Source organism: Tachysurus vachellii, chromosome 7 (genome assembly GCF_030014155.1).
Source record: "Tachysurus vachellii isolate PV-2020 chromosome 7, HZAU_Pvac_v1, whole genome shotgun sequence".
Lineage (NCBI taxonomy): Eukaryota > Metazoa > Chordata > Actinopteri > Siluriformes > Bagridae > Tachysurus > Tachysurus vachellii.
Genome location: NC_083466.1, coordinates 6,532,937 through 6,558,630, shown reverse-complemented (window position 1 = coordinate 6,558,630; position 25,694 = coordinate 6,532,937). Strand labels below are relative to the sequence as shown.

Sequence of the window (25,694 nt, the reverse complement as noted above, 5' to 3'; positions counted from 1 at the left end):
GATTCACAGGCAGTAAGTGAGTGAATGACTATTTCCAAACACCCTGAAACTCTTTTACTTTTTTCTTGAAGGCTTTTTCTTTTTTCTTATTGTGATGCAATAATCCAGACTAGTAAAATAACACTAATACAGCCACGATTTGGCTTCCTTCACCTTCCTTTCATTGCCCAAACCAAACGTGCATATCAGGTCGAGTGTTTTATTAAGTGTTGTTTTTATATAGTAGTAAGTGACAGACATGCATGCTGGCATACTTTGAGACTATGGTCTATATGTTGATATTGTTGCATCATATACAGTAACTGATGCAAATTTGTCAGTTCTCCACTTTTACCACATCATAAAAATGGGGTGATTGTAGTCCTTATAAAACCCCAATATACAGTATAATCCCACATAGCTGTTGAATTAATGTGCTTCTCCCAGCTATGGTTGCCTCCAGGTTTAGATCATGTTACTGTAAAGAACTAAGTAGGGAGAAGCTGCCTTATATAAAAATTAATTGCCTACTGTAGACCTTATCAACCATTGCTGCTTTAGATTTTGTCCCAAATAGAAGCCTGTGGTTCTTTTCCACGTCTGTACTTAAGTGATGTCATGTCTGTATTATGGTAATTGTTTACATGGGGGTACAGTGGTGTATAGATACTGATGTATCCATGGGTACAGAGCACAAAAAGGGCTCTCCTTTTGCACTGTTTCATAACATGAAGAACACAATTACCTTTAATATCTGCAGTCCATTCATTATGACTATGTTGAACAGCCTTTACATGTGAAGAACACTGGGTAGCTTTTTGTAGCAGTCAGAGGTAACATTCATTAGAAAAGCAATACACTGCAACAGGACCAAAAACAAGAATTCTATGTGAGGCTTCAATTAAACTGAAGTAACTTCAATATGCAAAAAACCTATTCTTCTTGCATGTGACCTGCATATTACCAGTAACACACTGTACATCATGAAACCTATTCCAGAGAACTTATTTTCTTTATTAAGTTTTAGTTACAATTGCTATTACAAAATATTGTGCTAATACAGTTTATGCAAAGCCACTTTTTGAGAAACTCATACCATTTTTCTGCCATATTAATAATGAATCAATAATAATGAATAAGATGAGCATCAGTTGACAGTTTGACATCACTATAATAATGATAAATATCCAAATATGGTTTATATTATATGGTACTTTTGAAATAACTGGCCTAATACATACTATACACCATTTAGGTCAAACATTTAAAAGTAATCATTGCAGTAGATACTTAAAAAAACACACACACAAATATATAAAAACAGCATTCCACACATTCTGAAAAGATCAATATTGAACACTGGAATAATTGTAAAATGAGGAAAAGGTGATAAAATAAACTTAGAATGTATGAATTTTAAATTATATATCACCTACCAATAAATTGGCCAACTATACCACAGTTGTTCAGGGAATGATGCCATAATCTTATCTGTACAAAACTGCTAAATGTGACAAATATAATAAAAAATATTGATTTTATTTCTTTTTGCATTTGACCTTTCAACATTTTTGTAAGATAAAGTTGTGCAGTTGTACAGTATCGGCAATCAGTAAAAAAGATACTTTTCACTCATATTTTTTTAAATGTGATAATATGGTACTTTGATTAATCAGAAGTTCTACTTTCATCATGTCATTTTGCTTCGCAGTATTTTGATCACTAAGCAGCTTCTCTTCTCTTGAGTGATCTTTTCTTCCGGCTAGATGTGTTCACTGGGCGGATCTTAATCTCTGTAAAGTCCAGGGACTTGAGGTGGCCCTTCCATGGCTCCCAGTTCACTCCCTAGTAGGTAAGGTTCAGAAAATTAAAATTAAGTCTCCTAATGAAATTCAGCAGGAAGTGAAAATCATGGTCACATGCTTACTTATTTCTCAACTAACTGGTGCCTCTGTTGCGAACAGCTAGTTGTAGCAAGTAAGGACAGTTAGGCTTATTGATTCACTTGAGGAGCAAAGGCTAGCCATCTGGATCAATCCCAAAAGGCTTAAACTGATTATAAGAGAAAGATGTCACATAGTGCATCCACAATGCATCGTGCTGCTTAGTCATAGTCTGGTACACTGCATACAGAGATCATGTGAGCATCAGAACCGGACAATTGGGCAATGGAAGAAGTTGAAAACTGCTGTTTCATTCAAACATCTTGGATGTCAAGAAAAAAGTAAGTTTCTGTAGGGTAAAGTCTGGATGCCTCCGGTGGAGATAGAAACCCCCATCTCCAGCATTAGAGTCCTCACAGCAGAGAGAATTAGTGACAACTTGGGGGCATAGTCATAAAGTCAAAGCTAATGGTAAGGCTCACCCACAGGAGCACCAATTCTCTACACTTCACATGTCTAACAGGTTTGCTCACTTACAGCACGTACAGAGCTCTGGATAAACAAATCTTATGGGACTCCACCAGCCCTGGCCCTTGTTCAGAGCTAGATCACCAGACATAGACGGTAATCTTGGTGTCTTAGTATAAGGCATAGTATCCTAAGGTAGTTTTGATGTATTAGCTAGTGATATACACCTTTGTTAGTTAAAGGGGTTACATAGAGTAACACAGCAGAAGTGTTTAAATTAGCAAAGGTGATGTTTGGATCTATAATATGCCCTTGCTCAATCCCAATGCGAGTTACGGTCACTAAACTCCTGTCCAGGAGTGCTCAAAAACAATATGGGCTTTATAGACAATTGAAGCATTTTTGAGTGCAAAAGCTGGATTATAAGGGCAGGGTGTTGTCCATCCCACTCAGAAAAGTGTTGCTCTCATTGCTTGCAGCATAGCATATAGTCTCAGAACAGGCCTAGTTAATCAACCCGAACCCACAAACATAGCATGTAACATATATATATATATATATATATATATATGCGTGACACTTGACAGCCCTGTATATATATATGTATATATATATACACTATACTGAACAGAAATGTAGAAACAGAAACTTAGAAAGTTATTTTTCTCAGTTTTAGGTGTGATATATGCACTTTTTTATGTTACCATGTGAAACATTTATATTTATAGCTCTTATTGGAGAGCAGTTTAGCAATAGTCTCCCAGCATAATTGTCCAGAACTCGATCAGGCAATTGAATACTTATAGTCAGCATTTCAGCACACTCTCTATAATGTAGTTTCACATTGGTGGTAAATTGATACTATTAAGTGTTGTGGATGGCAAGCCTAAAAAGTTACAGAAAATCCCTTAGTGCTGCTAAATCGACATAATAATTTTTTAATTTTAATTTTTTTTTATTTTTTAACTTTTTGTTATACTGTGGCAAAATTAACAGGAAAATATCCTCAGCACACTAGAACATGCACACCATGAATATGCAGCAGCAATTACTTGCTATGAATTATTGCAATTGTAAAATTTAAATTATCAGCCAAAATTCAGACTATGAATATAAAACCTGACTATTTGATAACTAAACCTCTAGTTAACAATATTATTATATCAGTCAGGATACAGTTTTAGCTTCATATGTTATGTTGATGACAAACAGATGTATGTTACAGAAAGCCATATGGGAGACCCCAACTTAGTAATGTTGAGGAATGTGTACATTAGGACATTACAGAAGGACAGAAGGGCATTAGACATTGGATGCTTATTAACCGGATGTTTATAATGCTTTACTTTCTGGATTTTCCAAAAGAACATAGACAAGCTCTACTTAGTCCAGAATACTGCATTTAGAGTCCTAACTAAAACCAATAGACATGAACACATCACCCAAAGTCTCAGAGTTTAAGTGCAAGCTGAAATAATATTTGTTTAGTAAAGCTTTTTGTGCATAGTTTGTTTTTTAATAATCTGGATGGATTCAGTTGCTCCACTTCTATCAGGCACTCTGAGAGTTGTAGATGGTAAAGTGGTTGGATGTAAACTCATGTCTGTGCCTTCTGACACTAGCTTTTAGTTACACTGTCATATTTAGTCTTGATGGAAAACCTGCTTGAACTCTAAGTGCACACAAAGTACATCCTTAACCATTATATGATCACAAGCATACCTAATACTCTCTCTCTCTCTCTCTCTCTCTCTCTCTCTCTCTCTCTCTCTCTCTCTCTCTCTCTCTCTCTCTCTCTGTGTGTGTGTGTGTGTGTGTGTGTGTGTGTGTGTGTGTGTGTGTCAGACACAATCAGTTTTGCATTCAAGTTTCCATCAGATAACAGTTGCTAACTTCAACAAGACAAACCTAACCTTATAACTAGAATGAATCTCATGGTTAAACAATAGCAGTTTTTGACCACAGCAACATTGTTTTGATGGTGCCCTCTGCTGGCCATAGTGTAGCTCTTCACCATTCTCACATTACACCAATGAATGCACAAATTAAACCACAGACTGCATTACATTCCTTAACATAAAACATTTCTCATTAATTTAAAAGGTATTATTTAACTAAAGCTTACCATGCTGTGTCTGTTGTCCTCAAATTTGCCATTTAAGTTGGCTAAGTGGCAATTTTTGTACCACCAGGCACCACCATGCGTGAAAGCACAATTACCCAGAGCAATGTCATTGTCTGAGTCCATAGTAGTGAAAGGTCTCCCCTGGTGGTAGGTCATAGCATCACCTATGGCAAAAAGAGGTCATTAACAAGTAATTTAGTATATAATTTGTACCAGACATTAGAGTTTGGAGTTTGGGGTGTATATATTTTCTGGCTACAGTTGTCTGTCCTACCTGCATTTCCTCTATAATTGCCAATAGTGAGCTTAAACTTCTGCTTGGCTGATCCTAACTTGAAGTCATCGTAGACAGCATAAGCACGCTCACTCCCCAGGCCCAGATCAAAGCGCACTTCATATATTGTGCTTGTGTTGGTCAGTGCATGGATGTTTTCCAGGCCTAGATAACACAACACCACACAGTTACAGTGGCTGATATTAAATTGCAGTCCAATTTTTTCTTGCATCCTCCAAAGCACACCCCCCCACACACACACCACCACCACCAAACGAAAAAACAAAACAAAATACAGCATTTGATACTATACTGTAAGAATATCATGTTATAGCAATAGTATGTTATCATACTGTTCCCAAAGAGGTCAAATTGTATGTTTGTATTTGACTTTTATATTAATGCAAAATGTAGATTGATAGATTTTTATTATAGCTATATTTTCAGTACCAAGCCAAAATTCATCAGTCAGTTCCCCAAAGCCTTGCATGTATTCTCTCCAGCGCTTCATGAAGTCTAGCTTGCCTGTGTTACGTCTCTGAAAGACCTTGATTAAGAAAGAGACAGAGAGCAAAAACACCTTTTTTACTTTCATCATTTAAGTGTTTAGATCATCCATAATGGAAAACTATGTACAGTATAAAAGATGAATGAATTATAGTGACAATCAACTGTCTTTTTCTCACAAGGAATGGGCTTTTTATATTTGCATCTCTTCAAACAATATATTTATAATACAACTTACAATCCAGCCACCACCATCTGTGGTCATGTCACAATACACCTGCATCGGCTTATTGCGGTCATTGGCAACGTAGATAGTGTAAACTCCGCTCTGCATTTTTCCATTCTTCATGATCTGTGTGCAGTCCATAGGGAAAGGATAGGCTGCACCTACTGCAAAGCCCCAAAATAGCATTACCTTTTAAAAATAACTGCAATAAAATAAAAACAAGCCAAGCAAAAAACAGAACTGTGTTATTGTAATTCACCACATTCTATTTCTACTTGAGAGTTGCAAAACCTAACATGCTGATTTTAGCTTTTATTTACTAGGCCCTCATTTTTTATACCTCACTTACAGTATTAGGGCCTAAGTAAAAAGGGCCTAAAAACAAAATGCAAGTAACTGAGCTGGTAAAGACTATCATTCCTTAGCCTGAGACACTGACCCTCCTATTTGTGCCGGTAAAATAAAATGGTTAATTTGTTTCAGGGTAAAAACATAATTGAAATGATTTACCTATACAATGCATCTTTACACCATAATACTATAATAAAGTTTTGTGATATTTTACCAGTGATAAATATGGTTTCCACCACTTTACTCCTCTTTGAACCTTTATATGCAATTAGAGTGACAATATACTTCTTCCCCGTATCCAGACCAGAGAGGCCAACTCTATTATCTCCTGCGACAAAGTTCTTCTCAACAGCCTAAGAAAGAAAAAAACTTCCTAGACAGAATATTCAATATCTACATGCAGAACTGGAGCATTTATAGCTGCTCAGCGCAGAAGATATTTAAAGTTTAGTGGTCTACATACCTCCATACTACCATCTTCAGGCCTGTAACTAAGAATGTAGCCATCAATGTGAGCCTGAGGAGGTTTCCAGGTTAGAGCTGCAGATTCCCTCTTAACATCAACAGCTTTCAGATTCTTTGGAGCATCAATGTCTGTAAATATGAATAAAACACTGAAGTCATACATTACTTATATTGGCTTTTCAAAAGAGGTTCAACAATGAGGGGAACTGTGCATGATGAGTATGTTTAACACAAAAATTTGAAGTCACAAGTCTCCATATTTTCATTGTACAATCTGTTTCTATGTTTATTTCACAACTCAGGTGTCAGTTTTTTAGATTTACAGTTTAAAATGATATGTGAAATACATCCAGTTGTATAACCAGAAGTATAACTGGTGCCTCTCATTTTTGGTTAATTTTTGGTCTTAGTTTTTCTTAAATGGAGCAAGCACTATGGATATGATGCATGCAACCACAGCCAAGTGATATAGTATGGTTCAAACAATATTTTTTATTGTTTAATTTTTTTATTAAAAACTGCTTATACTTCCTCACTGGAGTAGTTAGAAATACTGTAGTTCACAATGTAATCATCATAGGCTTACTGTTTGGATTTATTTCTCATGCCACTGAAACAAGAAGTTATATTAGGACCATCTACTTCTAAACACCAATTCTTTATTCTTTACTGTATATAAACCAAATAATGTATATAAACTAATCATTTGATATGGAAATAAATGTTTTAGCAATCCCCAAAGGGAGAATCATATCCGAATGTCCCAATACTTGATAAGAGATTTAGAACTAATTTAAACCAATTATTATTATGGATTGTGACTTTTGTTAGTTGATTCTTAAATATGAAGGCTGGCCATCCATAGTTTACAGCAAAACAGTATACAATTCTTTTTATATGATTTGCCAGAAAGCCTGAGGGTTTTACTACAAGAGAAATTTCCGAAACCTGTCTCAGTTTCTGTTGTGGCTGTCCTGCTGGAGCGAGAGCCCTTGATGGCCCAGACATAGATTGTATATAGAACTCCTGGCTTCAGAACAGTCAACTGGTAGGAGGTGCTGTCTGCTCCCACTCGCAGCTCATCACTGGACCCTTCAGCAGAGTTATAGCTCAGTATGTACCCATCTACTTCTGCTTGGACTCTGTCCCATGATACCATCGCTGACTCCCCCGTCACGTCTCTGACCACAAGATTAGTAGGTGCATCTAAGACTAAAAAATTTATATATAGCATGTTAAAAGTGATGAAAAATCTCCCAACATTTTCTTTTTTATTTTATGTTTCTTTTCACAATTCACAGTGATATAATCCATTTACCAAACAATTATTATGGAACAAAACTTTAATAAGGAGGATAAGCTTTGTACAAACTATATTATATAGTTTTATTGACAAAGTCATAGCTTATTTGTATAAAAAACATTAAAAACATTAAGCACAACACTTTATTGTATTACCGTAGCTCTCTGCTTTTTCCATAGTTTATAATGTAAAGGTGCCTGCTGTTAGTGACTTCAGTTTGGGGGAAAAGAATACATTTTCAATAGTTATCTTTTATTTTGATAATACAGTTGTGACTTAAACCAATGTCTTCACTGAACGTAACTTTTTGTTGTTTATCTTAATTTCAAAAGAACTTACTGTTCAAAGTATGGAACAAATAATAGAGAAAAAAGTATTTTTCCTCAATCTTGTGTGAGGTTCAAATGTATGCCCACGTGTGTATGTGTTTTTGTGTGTGTTTGTGTGTGTGTGTGGGGGGGGGGGGGGGGGGTTGTTGGGGTTCAAGCAAAAGGAAAGAAAAACACCAGCACGTCTGCCCCTGAAAGGCTTCTATTCCCTGTTCTCAGATCCATGAGGCGTCCCACCATTTGAGTTATGAGACCAGTTATAGTCTGTTTCACTCATCTTATTTCCAAACATAGAATAAAGTCCACAGGAAGACCTACCACTGATTGAATCTGTACCATCTGCTCTCTGTAACCTATTGCTCACATATAATATTACAGCAGCTAATTTAAACAAGTTTAGTGAATTCTTAAGCTTATCTCTAATGCCAATTACAAGAGGAATTGTGATGTGAAGTAGTGTGTGTGTGTGTGTGTGTGTTTGTGTGTGTTCGAACCACATCACATCACAATTCTTCTTGTTATTTTATCTATATACACACACACACATATGTGTATATATTCACATAATCTAAGCTGTGTAAAAGCTCATAAAATTAAAAGACACATATCATTATGTGAATATAGTTGCAACATGTCATTGTTTCTGAAGAGTTGAGGGCCAGCTCAAGCTCAACATAAATTTGGGCTCAAGGGATAAGCAGGTAATCTCAAGGAGATAAGTAGAAGATGAAGTCCTATCCATTCAGCAACTGTAAATTTGTTACAGAGGAAATGTCAACTATCTTAAGATTAAACCTAGGAAGGCTAAAAAATTTAACTGAAAAAATGACTTCCATTTCAGAGTGTGAATGTGAAAGATGAAAAACTGTAAGGAGATCCCTCAACATAGGAAACAAGCAAAGAATAAGTTTACCTGTCTCTGCCTCAGTAGAGCTCTTCCTGCTCAAACGGGAACCATTGTAGGCCCAGAGGAAGATGGTGTACACCACCCCAGGTTTCAGTGATGTGAAAATATATGAAGTGGCATCTGCTCCCACTTGGATCTCCTGGCTGGAGCCTTCAGCAGAGCTATAGCTCAATATGTAACCATCAATCTCAGCACGGACCTTGTCCCACATCACAGTCACTGTAGTTTCAGTTACATCTCTTGTGACCAGATTATTCGGAGAATCAATGTCTTGAAAAGAAAGGGATCGTGTTAATTATGAGACAATAGTGTGAGTGAAATTCAGTCTATAGTACATTTTTTTAAGATTTGTATGATGTTCTATAGACATGGCATTGATTACGTAAACTGATTATTCTTTTTGTGTGCACATTGTTTTAGTCATTGTAAAAATCTATACTTCATTCAAGAAACCCACAATAGTTTATGCTGTATACTGTACATTTCCTTAGAACAATTATTTTACTTGAATGTTCCCATTTTAAGACACATTTTGACAGACAAATACAAGAAGGTCTTTTATTGGTTTAGTTGTATTCATGTTCAAACTGAAAATAAGAAAATTGGAGAAACTGAGTAGAGCGTGTGAGCATCTGGGTTTACCAGAGTAAAGTAAAGTGAAGTGAGCACTGGCATGAGCCACAAGAGGATGTGAGATGGGATGCAAAAGCTATCATCATTTGGGAAATTCCTCTGTGACTGCAGCAAGGTCAGTGCCATGCTATCAGCTATAAAATTGATAAATTGTGCATTCCAAAGACAGTGAGATCAACATCCCTTGAAGCTTTTTGTTATTATACCCATGGTTTTGTGTTGCCTTGATTTGAGGTATGGTGTGGAATTCAAAAGAGCAAGTCAGACTACAAACAGTAGCATTAACCCAAAGGAATGCCAGTGCAAATACTCTTGGTAAGTACTAACCTCAAGTGCTAAACTTTTTTGCTGAAAAAACCACAAGCAGACAAAGCTTCACTTTTTCTTCCAATTTAGTGTCTTGGTTAATGCTATTACTGTGTACTATACCTACTGTTTTGCTTGCAAAATCTGCTAAAAGCTGTACTTTATAAGAATAAAGGCAGCAGAACAGTGAACTGATGATACATTTAATTGTGTTTAATTGCACTAAGACATCTCTCAAGGTCTAGTCAAGCTTTACAAGGGCAGGGGATAGAGAGAGAAGCTGAAATGCCTGCCTCCTTTAGTGTGAAGAATAGTGTAACAGGGCTTGTGGCTTTTTCTATATGGAAAACACATGTACCTTATTTAAGAGCAGATTACTCTGGGTTATGAGTTCGTGTTGCAAATGTACTGTATAGTGAAGGTGGCAGAACATGATGTGAATAAAAAGTGACATTACTTGGGTGTGTAACTATGAAGAGTCCCAGATGGCAGACAGTCTTCATGTAAAGTAGTATTTTGTCCATGTATGGGCTATACACTGTTAAAAAAAACTCTCATTCGACATTAAATTAAATACTTAAATGCACAGGTTTAGGTTTCTGATTCTCAAATTATTTTCCATGTTATAGTACATGTATCTCATTCATGGATATCTTAAGTTATTCATTAGTATTATGGGCATCCAAATTACTCAAGTGTTATTAATGCAAAGAATTGGAGACTGTGAAAAAATAGTGCAGTAAGACCTTCAGGAATAACACTAGGAATCTAGGAATTATCCTCAAGGATACATTTGCAAAAGCCTTTATGAAGCCTCTGACTTATTTTTAGGTTTTTACTAAGTAAATATTTTCACATGCTGTAATGTTCTGTGCATCTCAGGTCACAGATGTGCCCATAAATTCACCGGTTATAAAAATGCTACTGTACATTAGACATATAATAGTGTTACAATACCATAAATAGGTCAACTAAACATTGCAGGCATTATGAACTGCAGCATAGTGAGGCTAAGCCTAAGCAAGCATTTTTTCCACATGTAGAAGACTGCTGGCTATGTTGAGAGAGAAAGGGACATTATTTTAAGATTCAGGTGAGGAAATGAAAAAAGTTAGCCTAAATGAAGCCTCTATAATGGCAGCTAGAGCCATCAGGGGCTGGAAGTGGTGTAGTCTGCGATTTAAATTTTGAGTAACAACTTTCACACAGTAGTTCAGTGAAACAACTTAAAGAAAAAAATCAGTTCTAATCATTGTGATTGTTTCTATTGTCATATTCAAATCTCATTTTTAAGTGTATGTACTGTACATACAGAATTTTTTTCCCCTATCATCATTTGTCTACTAATAGTAGGCAGTATGGCTCTCAATATGTATATTCTCAACTTAAAAGTCAAATAATTTTCTTTGTTTTTTCCTTTTTGTTTTAGTACAAAAGCATGTTAAGAATCAGATAGTTACAGTAGAACAATGAAAAATTAAGAAAGAATGTGGTTAACCTGGTGAAGAGTTTAATCAAAACTATTTATGCTGAGCTTGGGGATCAACATAAATACAAAGTACAAAGGTGCTATCAATAAGATAGCAAGCACTAACTAATTTCAACTCAATTAATTTTTTAGTATGCTGGCTGAAGATATGTTTCATATATAGTAGCTGTACAATGAATATTGAAAATAATTTGAATGTTCCTACAGGAAAATGTTAACTTATTTTGAGTCAATGATTGAAATATATGAAAATATGCATTTAGTGTTATCAAAATTTTTCAGGTAATTTTTTAAATATGTCATGTCACAACCTACCATAACTGGCCAAAAACTCACTAGAGTTACCCAGAATTATGGATTGCTCTTTGGCTTGTGTTGGTCTTGATACCGTGTAAGAATAGCACATATTTGAGTAAAGTAAAGTTTAAAAATAAAGAAAGAAAGAAATAAAGAAATAAAGAAATAAAGAATTAAAGAAATAATAATAATAATAATAATGATAATAATAATAATAATAATAATAATAATAATAATAATAATAATAATAATAATAATAATGAGAGAGTTGGGTGGCGGTATGGGAACTGGGTTTCCTCAGTCAAGAAAGCTGTTTAATTGATTTATTGCAGCAGGAAATCATTAGTAATAAACTGTACTGTGAAAAGCACAATAATCAGTAACTAGAATGTACATTTCCTGAAGAAAATGTGAATGGTGCTTGCATGTGGCAAATCCCGGAGGCTAGTCGAGACGAGCGTGTGACTTCATCTGAATACTCTTGAGGAAGTTTTTCTCATTGTGCTGAGTGTTTTGATTTTGTGCTAACATGACATAACGTGATGTCATCAAAATACACGTGAGGAAGTTCCCCTCATTGTTGTGAGTGTTTTGATATGTCACATGTCCATGTTGTAAAAAGTTTTTTGATTTTGCATATATTGGGGGCGGGGCTGTGGCACAACTGGAAGGCCAGTCGGTACACCAGTTTAAAAGTTTGTTCAGAGTATCACCCTAAAGGAGCTGGCCGAGTTTGCTGTAGATAGTTCAAAAGTGTGCCGAGTTATAAACCTCCAAAGTTTATAATGGGAGTCTATGGGAAAAAAGGCCACTTTGAGACCCGGTACCGGAAGTACCGGTACTCGGATTGCTTATAAAAGTCATAGCACACCTCTCCTCAATGAGCCGGTCAATTTGACACATCATTCATGGGTCTAGGACAAAAGCTGCAGGACAAGTTACGCGCCGAAGTTTTGTCTGGCACAATAGTAATAATGTTGCTTTGCAAGCACCATTAATTTAGTTTCATTCAAGAATACAAACATCTATTAAAAAACTCAATATGTTAGAAATGATTTAAATAAGAATGGTTAAGTGGTGTAAATGTTTAAGTTATCAAAATTTGAATATTAGAAGTTCCAGTAGTGCACTCACAAATGGAAAGGTATTGAAGGAAGAAAAGTGTGAATCAGATCCAGGATGCAGAATAAAGTTAAGGGTATACTGTGCATGCTATATAAGTGAGATCTGGCACAACATTGGTTTAAGATTAATTACCCAAAAAGGAATGAAATAATCATCATTGATTACAGACTGGGGGCACGGTGGCTTAGTGGTTAGCATGTTCGCCTCACACCTCCAGGGTTGGGGGTTCAATTCCCGCCTCCGCCTTGTGTGTGTGGAGTTTGCATGTTCTCCCCGTGCCTCGGGGGTTTCCTCCGGGTACTCCGGTTTCCTCCCCCGGTCCAAAGACATGCATGGTAGTTTGATTGGCATCTCTGGAAAATTGTCCGTAGTGTGTGATTGCGTGAGTGAATGAGTGTGTGTGTGTGTGCCCTGCGATGGGTTGGCACTCCGTCCAGGGTGTATCCTGCCTTGATGCCTGATGACGCCTGAGATAGGCACAGGCTACCCGTGACCTGAGGTAGTTCGGATAAGCGGTAGAAAATGAATGAATGAATGAATGAATGAATGAATGATTACAGAATAGTTTCCCCACATGTAACATTGCACATGTTTACATCTTTATGTGTGCAAATTTTCTCTTCTTTTCTTGCTTTTTTCCTTTTCTTTTTGGTTAGTAACTATATGTGATATGTAAACGCACAGCTTTCAGTTTTTAATTACAATATTACTAGAAACATACTTTCCTGTGGTGTTTATCTATATAGCAGAAATTTGTTTCATCAGCTCTTCATAGACAAGACCGTCAGTGCTGGAAACAACTAGTTCATCTGGTCGGCTCAACACACAGGGATGGGACACCCCCTACCCATCGCAGGAGCCAAATTGATTGATTGATTGATTGAGCTCTTCATACCCTGTCTTTAATGATGACTAACCTGTGACTCCTGTGGTATGGGCTGGTTTGCCTTCATTGCTTCCTTTGATGGCCTGAACTGTAATCTGGTACTCAGTGCCTGGGTTAAGACCTGCAAACATAAATATAAAACTGCACCATTGCCACTCACTCAACTGCCCTACTGCCCTAACAATAAATGTTTACTCGATGCCCCATGCAGTTCAGAGGGTACTGTTATCTATATTTAAACAGCTGAAATGATAGTTAAAGTCTTTTAAAACAAAGACATCTACATTATTAAATCCACATTTATCAACACAGACTGTGATAACAGTTCAGGGATGAGGGGGTAATTTTATAATAGTGTGTCTCTGTCATGATTCAGCCCGGACTTTTGGCCATGTGCTATTGTTGTTGTCACGTGTCTGCCCCGCCTTCGTCTGCTCCTCCCTGTTTCATCACCTGTTCCTAATGTAGTCATTATCTGTATTGTATTTAAGTGAGCCACGTTGCTGATGGCAGGGCGGAATCATTAGTTATGTTTCCCCTCGTCATGTCTAGTCCTTGTTAAATGTCGTCATTTGTATTGTTTTAGTTATCGTCATTTTGTCTGTCTTTATTTATTAAACCCCCATCATTTGAAGCTATCCTGCGTACGGGTCTGTCTCCTTCCATTCCAGGTTGTGACAGTCTCCTTCTGAAAGAGTTATACCTATAATAGTATGCACAGTCCTAGCCTCCTGGCTCTTAGCTACGTTTTCCAGTTCCTCTTGGCTGCCTGGACTGGCATGACGTAGTTTAAAGTAATCAACCTCGGTTTCTGGGTTCTGCCAGTCCACCTGGATAGAGTCTTCTGTCTGTCCAAGCACACGAACACCTTCTACACCAGACATATCTGCACCAACACACAATATATGTATTTATATTCAAAACAATATAAATAGTCTGAAATCTCTAATATTGCTATTAATTACATCCAGTATACAGTTTAATTAATAAAAGATTGCTAATCTTGTTGACAATGGAACTCTTTGCAGAGCACAACATCTCACAGTATCCCATACTGACAGTCCATGAAATTCATCACACACAGACAGCACATACTGGTCCTACTAAGTTGTTCAAGTCAGCTTACTTTTGCAATGAGGTTGCAGGTAAGGTTTCCTGTGGATAATTCTTCCATGCAGATCATGTGTAATGCAGATTAGAACAGTGAAAATCATCAGTCATGCAGTTTGCTGCAAATGATATTTTGACTTCTTTTCACTTCAAAGATCAATGAAATGTGTAATTTGGCCAGGGTGATTTTTTTCTGGAGTGCTTTTAAAACCCAATAATGGCCCAGGTCAGTTTGACCCGAAGAGTACCAAAAGGTCCAAACAGTGAACATGACACAGGGTATAAGTGCTCTTTACCTGTTGTGGCTGTGATGCGATCAGATTCACTGCTGATTGCCTTGATGACAGCCTGCACTTGAACAATATAGGTAACTCCAGGTTTGAGGCCTGTGATCAAATAGGAATTTTCAGTGTTGGGAACACGGATTTCCTTGATGGCTCCCTCATTTCCATAAGGATAGTAGGAGAGCAGGTAATACTCTGCATGTTTTACTTCTTCCCACTCCACCAGCAGAGACACATCAGTCACCCTGATTACATGCAGGCCCTTTGGACCCATTACTGTGGAAGCAAACAATTATTCATGTTAGAAAAAACTATTTTTGCTGGTATTTTATATCCATGGTGAAAAAAACTTTTTAGGCTATTACAGATCCACCAAATGACCAGGTAGATGTATCACATATAACTGGGGTTTTGATTTATTTTGCATTTATACATTTTATACTTACCATTGCTGGAGATTTATGTAAACATGTTATGGAAGACAAAAATACATTTTTCTCAGCATTTTTCTTTTTACCTTAACCATTATTTGTTCCTCTTCCAGATACCTTTCTATATTTTTCCCTCTTTCACCATTGTTGGAATCTATCTTTCCGTAACTTAAGTATCTTGACTAGCAACTGGGTCTGTAATTAATTTTTTCTATAATTGCAGTGCGGACACTAAACAACATCAGTAAATAAAAGCCACATCTCATTAGAAAGGATAAATGTGATGGTAGAGGTTGCTTATTAACAGATATATACATACAGTATATTATATGCACCAGTACTGACACACACTCAAAAACTAAAAGAAATGAAGAGGAGGGTTCCAGTACATGAAAACAATGTTTATGGAATAGATGTTGAGAAAATGTTTGTGTGTGTGTGTGTGTGTGTGTGTGTGTGTGTGTGAGAGAGAGAGAGAGACAGAGAGAGAGAGAGAGAGAGAGAGAGAGAGAGAGAGAGAGAGAGAGAGAGAGAGAGAGAGAGAGGGGGGGGGGGGCAAATAGATGTTCAGAAGACCACATTAACCAGGAAAGAATTCACAGCAGGTTTGGACATTGTTCCACATTGTGAAAGGTCAGGAAGTCAGTGTTTTTCTTTGGTTTAGCAGGAGCCTTTTCATTTAGTGGCGGTTAATACTCCTGTCTCATTCCAGCATCTGCCAGGAATAACTTCACCTTTAAATATTAACCCACAAAAGGCCTCTGGGATAAATAAATTACAATCTAATGGCTTTGGAGAAAGCATAGTGCAAGAAAAATATTCTGCCAAATGAATGCAAAACATAGCAGAATTGTATTTGAACTTTATAAAAGGTACCTATATTTAAAGAAGTAAATGAACTAATGATATTTCTGAAGCTTGACCTCTGTACTCTGATTTAGATCATGCATCTATGGGCTAAAGACATCTAATTTTCCTTATGAACCCCTAGGTTTCATGAGTACAATAAAATGTCACTGTTTGATGTTACGGGTTGTTTACACAGCCCCAGTAGGTATATTTAGTAAGTGTTCTAAATCCTGCACATCTGTACAGTCCTAATCTGACACAATAAAATCCAGCATGACCTTAGAATAAAGCTCCCTCCTGATTCCACTTTTAATGATTAATCCCACCTGTGACAAGGGATAGAAATTCTATTTAATTGTTTCTCAACTTCAGAGCCTTTATTTGTAAGTCATTTTGTGGCTTCCCTGCTGACCTGAAATTGGTTCAGTGCCTCCCTGCGCTCCTTAAGTGCTTCCTCAAATGTTGACCAATTGTTTTAGATATTATTACTGAAAACAGTCGCAATATAAAATATCATAAATCAACAGGTTTCTGAGGTCATGTGAACAACTGCTTGGATGTATTGTTAGAATTATGTGTACTATACAAGTCAACATTGATTAGTACCATGCCATATGCCATTTTCTTTCTTTTCTTTTACAACTACAGCAATGCATCAAACCATATGTTTGATGCATTGCTGTAGTTGTAAAAGAAAAGAAAGAAAAATCACTGACAAATGATTGACAGGTTAAAACATCACATACCATGCTAGCTCAATTAGTGTCATGTGCTTGGAATTATAATTCAGCTAGCATTTCAGATGGTGCTGCAATGCTTCAGGGTATGCTTGCTCTTCACTCATATGGACTCAATTGATGTCTGACCCACAAGTGTTAACATGGACAGTATACAGTATCCTTCTTCTAAGTTACATGCCATTCCCAATATTATTTTGAAGATCACATATCAGTGCATTCCTACCTTGAGGCCCTCTTTCCTTATGAAAGGAAAAAACTGAAACAGTAGCTAACTGCAGGAGGACAGTTGAGTCCTGCTACTGAAAACTGCTTCTTTTCATATTCATGAAGGTACCAAGAGGCACTTATGCTGTACAGTTACCTCAGGTATGTGTTTTTGACCTTTGCAGTATGTTTAACTTAAAAGAATACTAGACTTCTAAGATGATTAGATAAGGCAATAAATAAAAGATAACATGTTGTAATGTAGCATGATCACACATTTTATAATTGATTCCACAGCTGAATTTGTTTGTCAAGCTATTTTTTTGACAATGTCTAATATTTAAAATGCTATATAAAGTAATTCATTAATTCACTCATATTCAGTAATTACTTTAACCTGGTCAGATTCATGGTGAATTTAGAGCCAATCTGTAGAACACTGGGTGCAAAGCTGGATAATTCATTCCGGAAGGGAAAAAAGTCCATCACAGGACGCCATATACACAGATACTGTATGTCAAATGTCAATGGACTGTCATTTTTAGCTAGAACAGAAACAGTAAAATTGTCAAAGTTAAATTTTACAAAAAATATAAATATCCCAATTTTATGCTCAACATTCTTTTATCTTTTACAAGCAGTTTCTGATATTTCTAATACTTATATTCAATTTTTGCTTCTCATCTGTGATCTACATAAAATCTGCCAATCAAATCCAATGTTCTGAGTCACAGATTTAGCTACTCCTTGCATTTTTATATAATTTAGAATCATTTGGTCTCTGTATTTTCACAAAAGATCAAAGTGTTAGTGTTTTCGGCTGTGTTTGTTTTGCATGGATTGCCATTAAACCATAACTGTGGGTTTAACATTTCACTGTGAGAGTGATTCCCACAACCTTAAATGAAGTACAGGATATTTCATAGGATGCTAGTCCTATATTTTTGGGATAATGTATAGGACTAGGGTACAGACAGTTCTGGGTTTGGATTTGTTACCAAGGCACACATTGCTGCTGTCTAACCCTTTACATCTGTAAGAGATACGTACTACAAATAACATATCCAACAATGTTAGGTAAGAATTATCAGGTATCTAAAATCACCGCCTGTAGGGATATAACTAAAGAAACCTTACCCATAGAGCAGTCATTTCCAAAGAAGCCCTCATCGCAGAGGCACTGTCCATCAATGCAGCGCCCATTCTCTTTGCAGTCATTTGGGCATTTCTGTATGCCACAATTGTCTCCAGAGAAGCCCTCAAAGCAGACACACTTGCCATCCACACAGTGGCCCTTGTCATTGCAGTCATCTGGACATGTGAGTAGACCGCAGTCATGGCCCGTGTAACCAGTGTGACAAACACATTGTCCATCTACACAGTAGCCATTATCGTTACAATTATCCGGACAAGTGGAGACGGAGCAGTCTGGACCCTCCCAGCCTACATCACATTTGCAGCTGCAGGTGTTGTGCTGGTATACACCATGGCCACTACAGCTTTTGTCCACACCTAATGGAAGGCAGGTCAAATTACATAGTTCATAGCAGTATAATGAAGGTATTAGATTGTAATGTGATATTTTTTGCAGTTACTCCCTCTGCAGTAATGACAGACAACATAACATAAACTTTACTCTCATATTCACCTTTTGATCTCAAGCCCAAATGTATTTAGCATACGTTAAAATATTTTCAGAGGGGAATATGGCAAAACTGTGTTCAACAAATGTATGCAAATTATGGGTATATTTGACTTAACAAATCAGGAATAAAGGACAAAGCAATCATTTTCAGGTGTGCTTGTTAGAAAATACCTGAACTTCCTGCGCAGCAGCCCTGAGCACACTGGGACTTCAGGTAGGTAACCTCCTCCTCCAAACCATTGACACGGTATAGCAGGGCTTTGAATTCCTCAGAATTAGCGCAGTTGCAGCTAGATGAGGGCAACTTAATATTGTGCTTGAAAACAATGTCCTTCTCTCCATCCACCACCATGACTTGATCATCTGATGCTTGGTCATGTGAAGGAAAAACTGTGTCCTGCTTACAACCAGAGTTAATTTTGTACACATGGCTAAATGTAACTGCTTTCTCAGACTCTTCCGCCTGTGTAACGAGTGAGACTACACCCAGGATCCCAAAGAGGAGCAATTGGAGCCAATTTAGCCTGGGAATCATGACCTGTGGAAGAAACACACCAACAATTTCCGATGTACATCTGTGTGGAAATTCAGAGCTAGACCAAATACTGGACTTTATGCACAGGGACCATGCCTTATTACATGAGCAATAAAGTTAGATGGTTGATCCAGACATTTTATTATGTTTAATGTGGTTAAGGAGATTTTACTCATGAAATGTCTTATCCTTTAAGAACTGAGCAACCCTTTTGCTTGGCTAGCATATTCCATCTGAACCTTTAATTATACAACCACAGCCACACAAGAGTCTAAAGAAGTATGGAACCTTTTCTAACTGAATTATGTCATTTCTAAAAACAGTGATGTCATACTAATACCTTATTAACCTTACACAAAAGAGGAATATACAGTATTAAAGGATATTTTATTAAAAACAAAATAGGTGACTTTCTTATAAGATTATACAATATGTGCAACATTTGATTAGCATTTGAAGTTTATTAACCCTACTTTAAAAATGCAAAGACAATTTGGATATATAAAATATATAATACACTGGCACATTAAATCTGTAAAACTGCACATTGAAAGATAAAAAATATGCATATCTATATATTTTTAGCATACATGTGCATTAACTGCTCATCACAGAATGGGAGTTTGCCACAGAAATGACATGTCCTTGTGGGCCTATGGGACCCCAAGGCAAGGATCTATAAGTAAATCACTTTGGTCAACTCCTTTAACCAGTATTATAAAGACCTTTGTGGTTTTATAATGATTTCATAAACTGTTCAAATTCATTGTATGTAATATAATATATGGTTAGTATATGGTTTATGGATGTGGGGTAAAATATAATGGAAATAATCTAATAATTACAATATACATCATTCAAGTCATTCTATTTCTAGCATATTGCACTATTTATTTTGATCATCAAGGACATATTAGGAGCACAGAAAATATAACACAATGTGCGTAATGTGAAATTTCAACTGTGAAATGGCCAAAAGCTGTAAAGTGTGCTCTTGCATCAAGTAGAAGATGAATGCATTTTATGGAATATTCACATGTGATTGCCCAAGTAAGTACAAATCATCAGTGCTGGTTCAGAGTAGTACATAGCTGATTAGACTGAATTGAGTAGATAGTATCTCTGGAGTCCACATAAAATCCTCAGCTACATGCCCATCAGAACTTACAATGAACAATCAGAGGAACTGTTTAGTGATCCCTCATTTCCCACAATTTTTATTTGATGCTCGCAGTCTACTGCCTTTTATTTTTCCTAAAGATGGATCACTTGAGACCCACAAGTTTTTCTCAGTCCCCAGAGATCAACAAAAGTCTAGCTGCCAGCATAAAAGCCTTGAACCTCTGTCCTAAAATGGTTCAGACAAATATGATCATAATAGCAACAGTTGCCCGTGCTCAGAGGGGCAGGTCACTATACTGGCACCCTAAATTGTCATTTTCTTAATTTATCTTCCACGTTGACTGAGTGCACTAAGGACACAACTCATGAGCTCAGCAAAGCTGGACACATTTCTTTTGAGAGAGGTTGCCTTGTCGGTGCCTGCTCTTGTAATTTGCCTACAATGGTCTTAGGCTCTGTTCAGGGTCAGCAAGCCACCTGAGAGCTGCATATAGACTGCATTCCAGTCCTAAATAATTACACTTCAGTCTCATACCTATGTCAACAAGCTGCGAAATACGAAACCCTATGTAAGGTGATAGAATTTTGCGGGTTAACACCTACAGCACAAGCTCAAAGGAGATACAGACAGTAAAATGGCTAGAGATAAATGGCTGATGTATTGATGTACTGTATGTATGGTCCTCTTGGATAGGTCCAAATGAAGCTCAAGGACAACATCATTCTCTCACTAAAAGGGACTAGCAGAAGAGAGGTAAGAAGAAAACATCCACACTTTTGTCCCCCTTGTCTCTTGAGGTATAAGATTCAATTCAAAATTGTTCTGTTCTTTTGCTTTATGCTTTATGAAACAGAGCTTGGGTCCTGCAAGTTGAGGGTCTTCATGATCTGGAAAAATGCCACTAGGCAGTTTAAAAGCAGCTACAAATATTTTACACTGGTGCATTTCCTCTCTGGTCTTCAAGTGGAAAAAGCTGAAAGTAATTATGCTAGTATACGAGATGCTGAATTATATACCCTGCCAAGCCTGTAACACTGGGGACTTAACCATGACTTCCATGACAAAGTAATCGACCCCCCAAATCACCCAGTTAACCTAACACAGCTTTTTACATTCTAGACACTAGCACAATTATTTTCATCATTTTGTATTTAGTTAATATTCTGCATTAACATTCTGCACTGAGGGACAGCATAAAATGCTGTTATTATTTTAATAACAGCATAACTCAAAAAAGCTTTTTTGGTTCTGTTTTGTTACCACATTGATGTAATGTATGGGAAAATGTGTATAAATAAAACTGACCACTCTGACACAAAAGAGCAAAAAGCTTGCTTCGTGTTTGAATTCCAGTGTGTAAACCTGCATGTTTATAGTCAAGTGCAAATAATAACAGAGCAGACAACAATCTAAGAAACATTATCTTTAGACCACATTAGTTCTGCTCCTTCTCTTTACAATAATTCAGTGATAAGATATTTAATTATTAATGATATTTAATAATGTTATCCTCTATTCCATGGGATACAGTGGAAAAAAATAGCAAGACTCTAGGACACAGTGCAACATATCAACAGCATAAATGCTAATGTAATCAGGACTGTGTTAAGTGCAAATAATGTAACACGTTGTATAAGATGTGCAAAAGTAAAAATATCCAAATTTCCACTAATTATATAAGCAGTCAGCATAAGACAAATCACACTGTCATATTAATTGTGTTTAAAATAAGAAATAGCATGTAAACTGTATAAGCAGCATATTATTCATGCTTTACATTCATCAGCTTCCTTGTTTAATCAAAATTTAATCTAAAACTTTTAATTATAAAAATGATTATAGTATCAACCAGATAGAGAGTTTTAAATCCAGAATTGAAAATGATCATACCGCTGTAGACTGAATTCTGAATGTCCCTCCTTAGTCTGTCAGAGTACAAGAGCCTCTTACTGTCATTCAAAGTGACTTGCAGTGAGCACCTGTCGAGCAGCTCGGACTTGGCCCTCCTGAGTATTACAGAGAGTCCTCTAGCTCCAAAAAATCCCTCTCACAGTTTAAATGAGCAGCCCTGAGCCAATAGGCACCCTGGGCGTTCCTCTCTCTGTAGCTCAGGGATCACAGAGGGAGATAATGTGAGGCATTCCACAACTCAACATTGTCTGGAACGAATCGTTTCTTCAAACATTGCATTAATACCCCCAGCCCTGTCACCCGCTGCCCACACTACCCCCAAGCAGGTCACTTTTCATAGAAATTCTTTTTCAGGTTTTCTGATGTGTAGTAGCCGCAAATGTTAATGCATCTCTGTTCCAGGCACTGCAATATATATATATATATATATATATATATATATATATATATATATATATATATATATATATATATAAACAGAGGCCAAAATCAACAAAACCCTGAGCCGAAGGTCTGAACACACCACTGAGTTAAGCATTCGTGAGAAGGTGTTCATATTTCCACACAGTCTCTCACAATGAAAAAAAGACATTTAATGTAATTTACTTTTTGTTTCAATAAGTGGTAATGTGCAGTGGTAATGTGGTTGATTTGCACACTGAATTTGGTCATTTTTAAGATATGATCAGAAATTCTCATAAAATCAAAGTAAAAAAAAAAGGCACAATAAAACACTGAAATAAAATTAATATTCCCTAAAATAACAATAATCACAAAGCATTTAATAACTAGCCTTGGAGTCTAAGAGTGATTTAAGCCATCATTTAATAGTTTTTGTATTTAAAATATAAAATTAAAGAATCTTGTAGCTCTTATGCCTAAATATCCTTTATGTTGTCTGTCTCTAAATAACCTGGAGTTGAGTTGCACAAGCCAAGGTCAAACATGGAATTGTTGTAACTGGAGACCAGAAAATGCGTAAAGGTATTTTTTTGTTTGTTTGTTTATTTGTTTGGTTTGTTTTTTTGAAGAGGAATTCAGTCTCATTTACAGACTTCTGTTTTTTTCTGGTATAGATGAACAGAATGGTCGCAATTACAGGTGCTTATTGCTTTCTTTCCTGATGTCAAAAAATGTTTTGAATGTCTCAATGTCTCATTTGTATGGCTAAATGGAAGCACATGCCCTATAAAACGCTTGAGTGCACAAATTTCTCTTTAAATGTTTGGATGCTTTCACATGTGGCATGAAAATGCAATAAATAAGAACAGAAGAAAGAATAAAATTACATTGTGTTGGAAATGGCCTTTAGTAAGCTTTCAAGAAAAGCAAAGTTTGTGCTAGATTATTATATGAGGAAGGGAATTTAATACAACCTTAACTGCTGAAAGTTTAAGTCTTCAAGGATCTTTGCTAGTTGTAATGCTACTTACTCTGCCAGTCCACAGTCAGGCATTGCTCCATTCACACTTAACATCTGACTAACATCTGACACTGCACAAAAATAATGGATATTAAATTGCATTCTAAAAATATTTTAACACTCAATTAATGGCTAGTTAATTGAGTGTTAAAATGAATGCTAATGTATTATTCATTAAATTAATTCTAAGTATCAAAATACCTTCTGACTTCCTAGTACTTAACTGCATTGTAGATTTACTTGTAATACAATGTCAATTCTAAAGGTATTTTAGTATCTAAAAGCATTCTACTTGACAGATCCTTGATGTAAATTGCATACATTTAATTGCATGTAAAGAACATAATGTTTTCTCTTAGTAGGGATCTTCTGTGCTATGTATGTGCATGTGTGAGTATGTGGGGGATCCCAAAGCTGTGTAGCAGAAATGTAGCGTGGCATAAACCAGACTTATGACTTCCTTAACCATTTCTTAGGTCAAAGGCTCAGCAAGAGCTTATGAATGCAGAAAAAGGAGTTTACTGCAATAATGAACCAGCAGGAGTTCCTGGCAAGAGGGGGTATTAGGCACTTTTTTAAATTTGCAAAGAAAAAAAAAACGATACCATCTTTAAAATATTTCTTTGCACTACTCTTAACTTCAAAAGTCCCAGAAAGTTCAAAGTGCTGGTTCCAGCCTGGTGAAAATAAAGCACAGGATGTGCACTTCTAAAACCCTCTTTCATGAAAAAATGAAGAATAAATACACAGCATACTATTAGTGTGGACTAAGACTTTTCTTCAACAGACTTTCTTTTTGATATCATCCTAAAGTAAACATGCTGAAGGAAAATGGACTGGACTCAATTATTCCCCTATCAGAGCGAAAGACCTCTTTTTTGAGAGCAGTTCCTTTCCTATCACCTATTCTGCTCAGTTATTTATGTAAAGTAGTCCTGAACAATTTTTTTTTAAAGTCCACTTCCAATGAGCATTCTGGAAAAACAAATCCAGTGTGACTGATATACAAGGGCAAATTTTAGGGTTAGCAGTTATAGGTTTTCTTAGAATAGAATTGGAATAAAATCCAATGTAACTACTCTTTTTCTACACATTTCTAAAACATTTTTTTTTGCTGACTTAAAACATTGAAGCACTTACTGTAGCTCACGGCACATTGTTTTCTTGACATCATCTGTTAAACAAAAGTTATGTTAAACCTGACTACTGATTATGTCCAGGAGCATCTTGTAAAATAACAGTAATAGCATTGGACATGAATACTATGCAATTATTCTGGCTTTGACAAACATTCTGGTATTATAGATTTATTAAGTTGCTCAAAGAATTACCTACACAGAAATTGAACACTAGTTAATAAAGGTAAGTCACGAACTGACGTAAAGTGACATGCACTCAGCGTGATGGTTCAAAACAGGAAAATGTGTGGCTATAAGCATGTCAGTATGGGGTAATGTTTAAATTGACAAATGACATTCTTCACATTCATGCCATCCCAGTCACTCAGGCTTCTGTGGCTCTGATGTCTATTAAATGACATCTGGGACTGGGACATTGTGCTGTGTTTGGTTTGGCTATGCATTTAATTGCATTTTAATGAGATTTTCTTGCCATTTAATTCAGAAGCATCCACATACTGTTGTTGAGAACGGTACATTTTACTGTCATTAAACAGTGAATTTTTATGCTTTTTAACCAATATTAGAGTCATTATATTATATGAAAAACTCATTCTTAAAATTAATGTACACTTGAAATTATAGAGTAACGTTATTTAAATGTTTAAAAAAGCACAGTAGGATTCTATTTGAACACATTAAAAGTTTACCTTTATTTATATATCAATAAAACTTTAGACTGCAGTAAATGATAACATAAATGATTTC

At 36.3% G+C, this 25,694-nt stretch overlaps 1 protein-coding gene and 1 long non-coding RNA gene across 2 annotated transcripts; one reads left to right on the top strand and one right to left on the bottom strand.

The window, feature by feature from the left end:
* Positions 1-972: 972 nt before the first annotated feature.
* Positions 973-22,582, bottom strand: tnn (tenascin N). The gene is made up of 15 exons (XM_060873410.1): positions 22,365-22,582; positions 18,988-19,354; positions 18,309-18,683; positions 14,960-15,223; positions 14,257-14,439; positions 13,585-13,674; positions 8,824-9,087; positions 7,227-7,490; positions 6,277-6,407; positions 6,028-6,166; positions 5,475-5,626; positions 5,180-5,276; positions 4,730-4,894; positions 4,456-4,619; positions 973-1,824 (listed from the first exon to the last, which is right to left on the bottom strand). Exons 2-15 carry the CDS (start codon positions 19,349-19,351, stop codon positions 1,702-1,704), a joined length of 2,775 nt encoding a protein of 924 aa, XP_060729393.1. The 5' UTR covers positions 19,352-19,354; positions 22,365-22,582; the 3' UTR covers positions 973-1,701.
* On the top strand, positions 9,692-19,032 carry LOC132847919 (uncharacterized). Its single transcript, XR_009648676.1, has 3 exons — positions 9,692-9,765; positions 17,298-17,333; positions 18,968-19,032. It is a non-coding gene; the product is annotated as an uncharacterized LOC132847919 (long non-coding RNA).
* Positions 22,583-25,694: the final 3,112 nt, after the last annotated feature.

What these genes read in the sequence shown, in the direction of transcription:
- tnn (XM_060873410.1), bottom strand. Translation starts at nt 19,351, where the DNA reads ATGATTCCCAGGCTAAATTGGCTCCAATTGCTCCTCTTTGGGATCCTG. An exon ending in TGGAAATGACTGCTCTATGG is followed by an intron (nt 15,224 to 18,308) that starts GTAAGGTTTCTT and finishes TTGCTTCCACAG; the next exon opens with TAATGGGTCCAAAGGGCCTG. An exon ending in CCATACCACAGGAGTCACAG is followed by an intron (nt 9,088 to 13,584) that starts GTTAGTCATCAT and finishes TTTCTTTTCAAG; the next exon opens with ACATTGATTCTCCGAATAAT.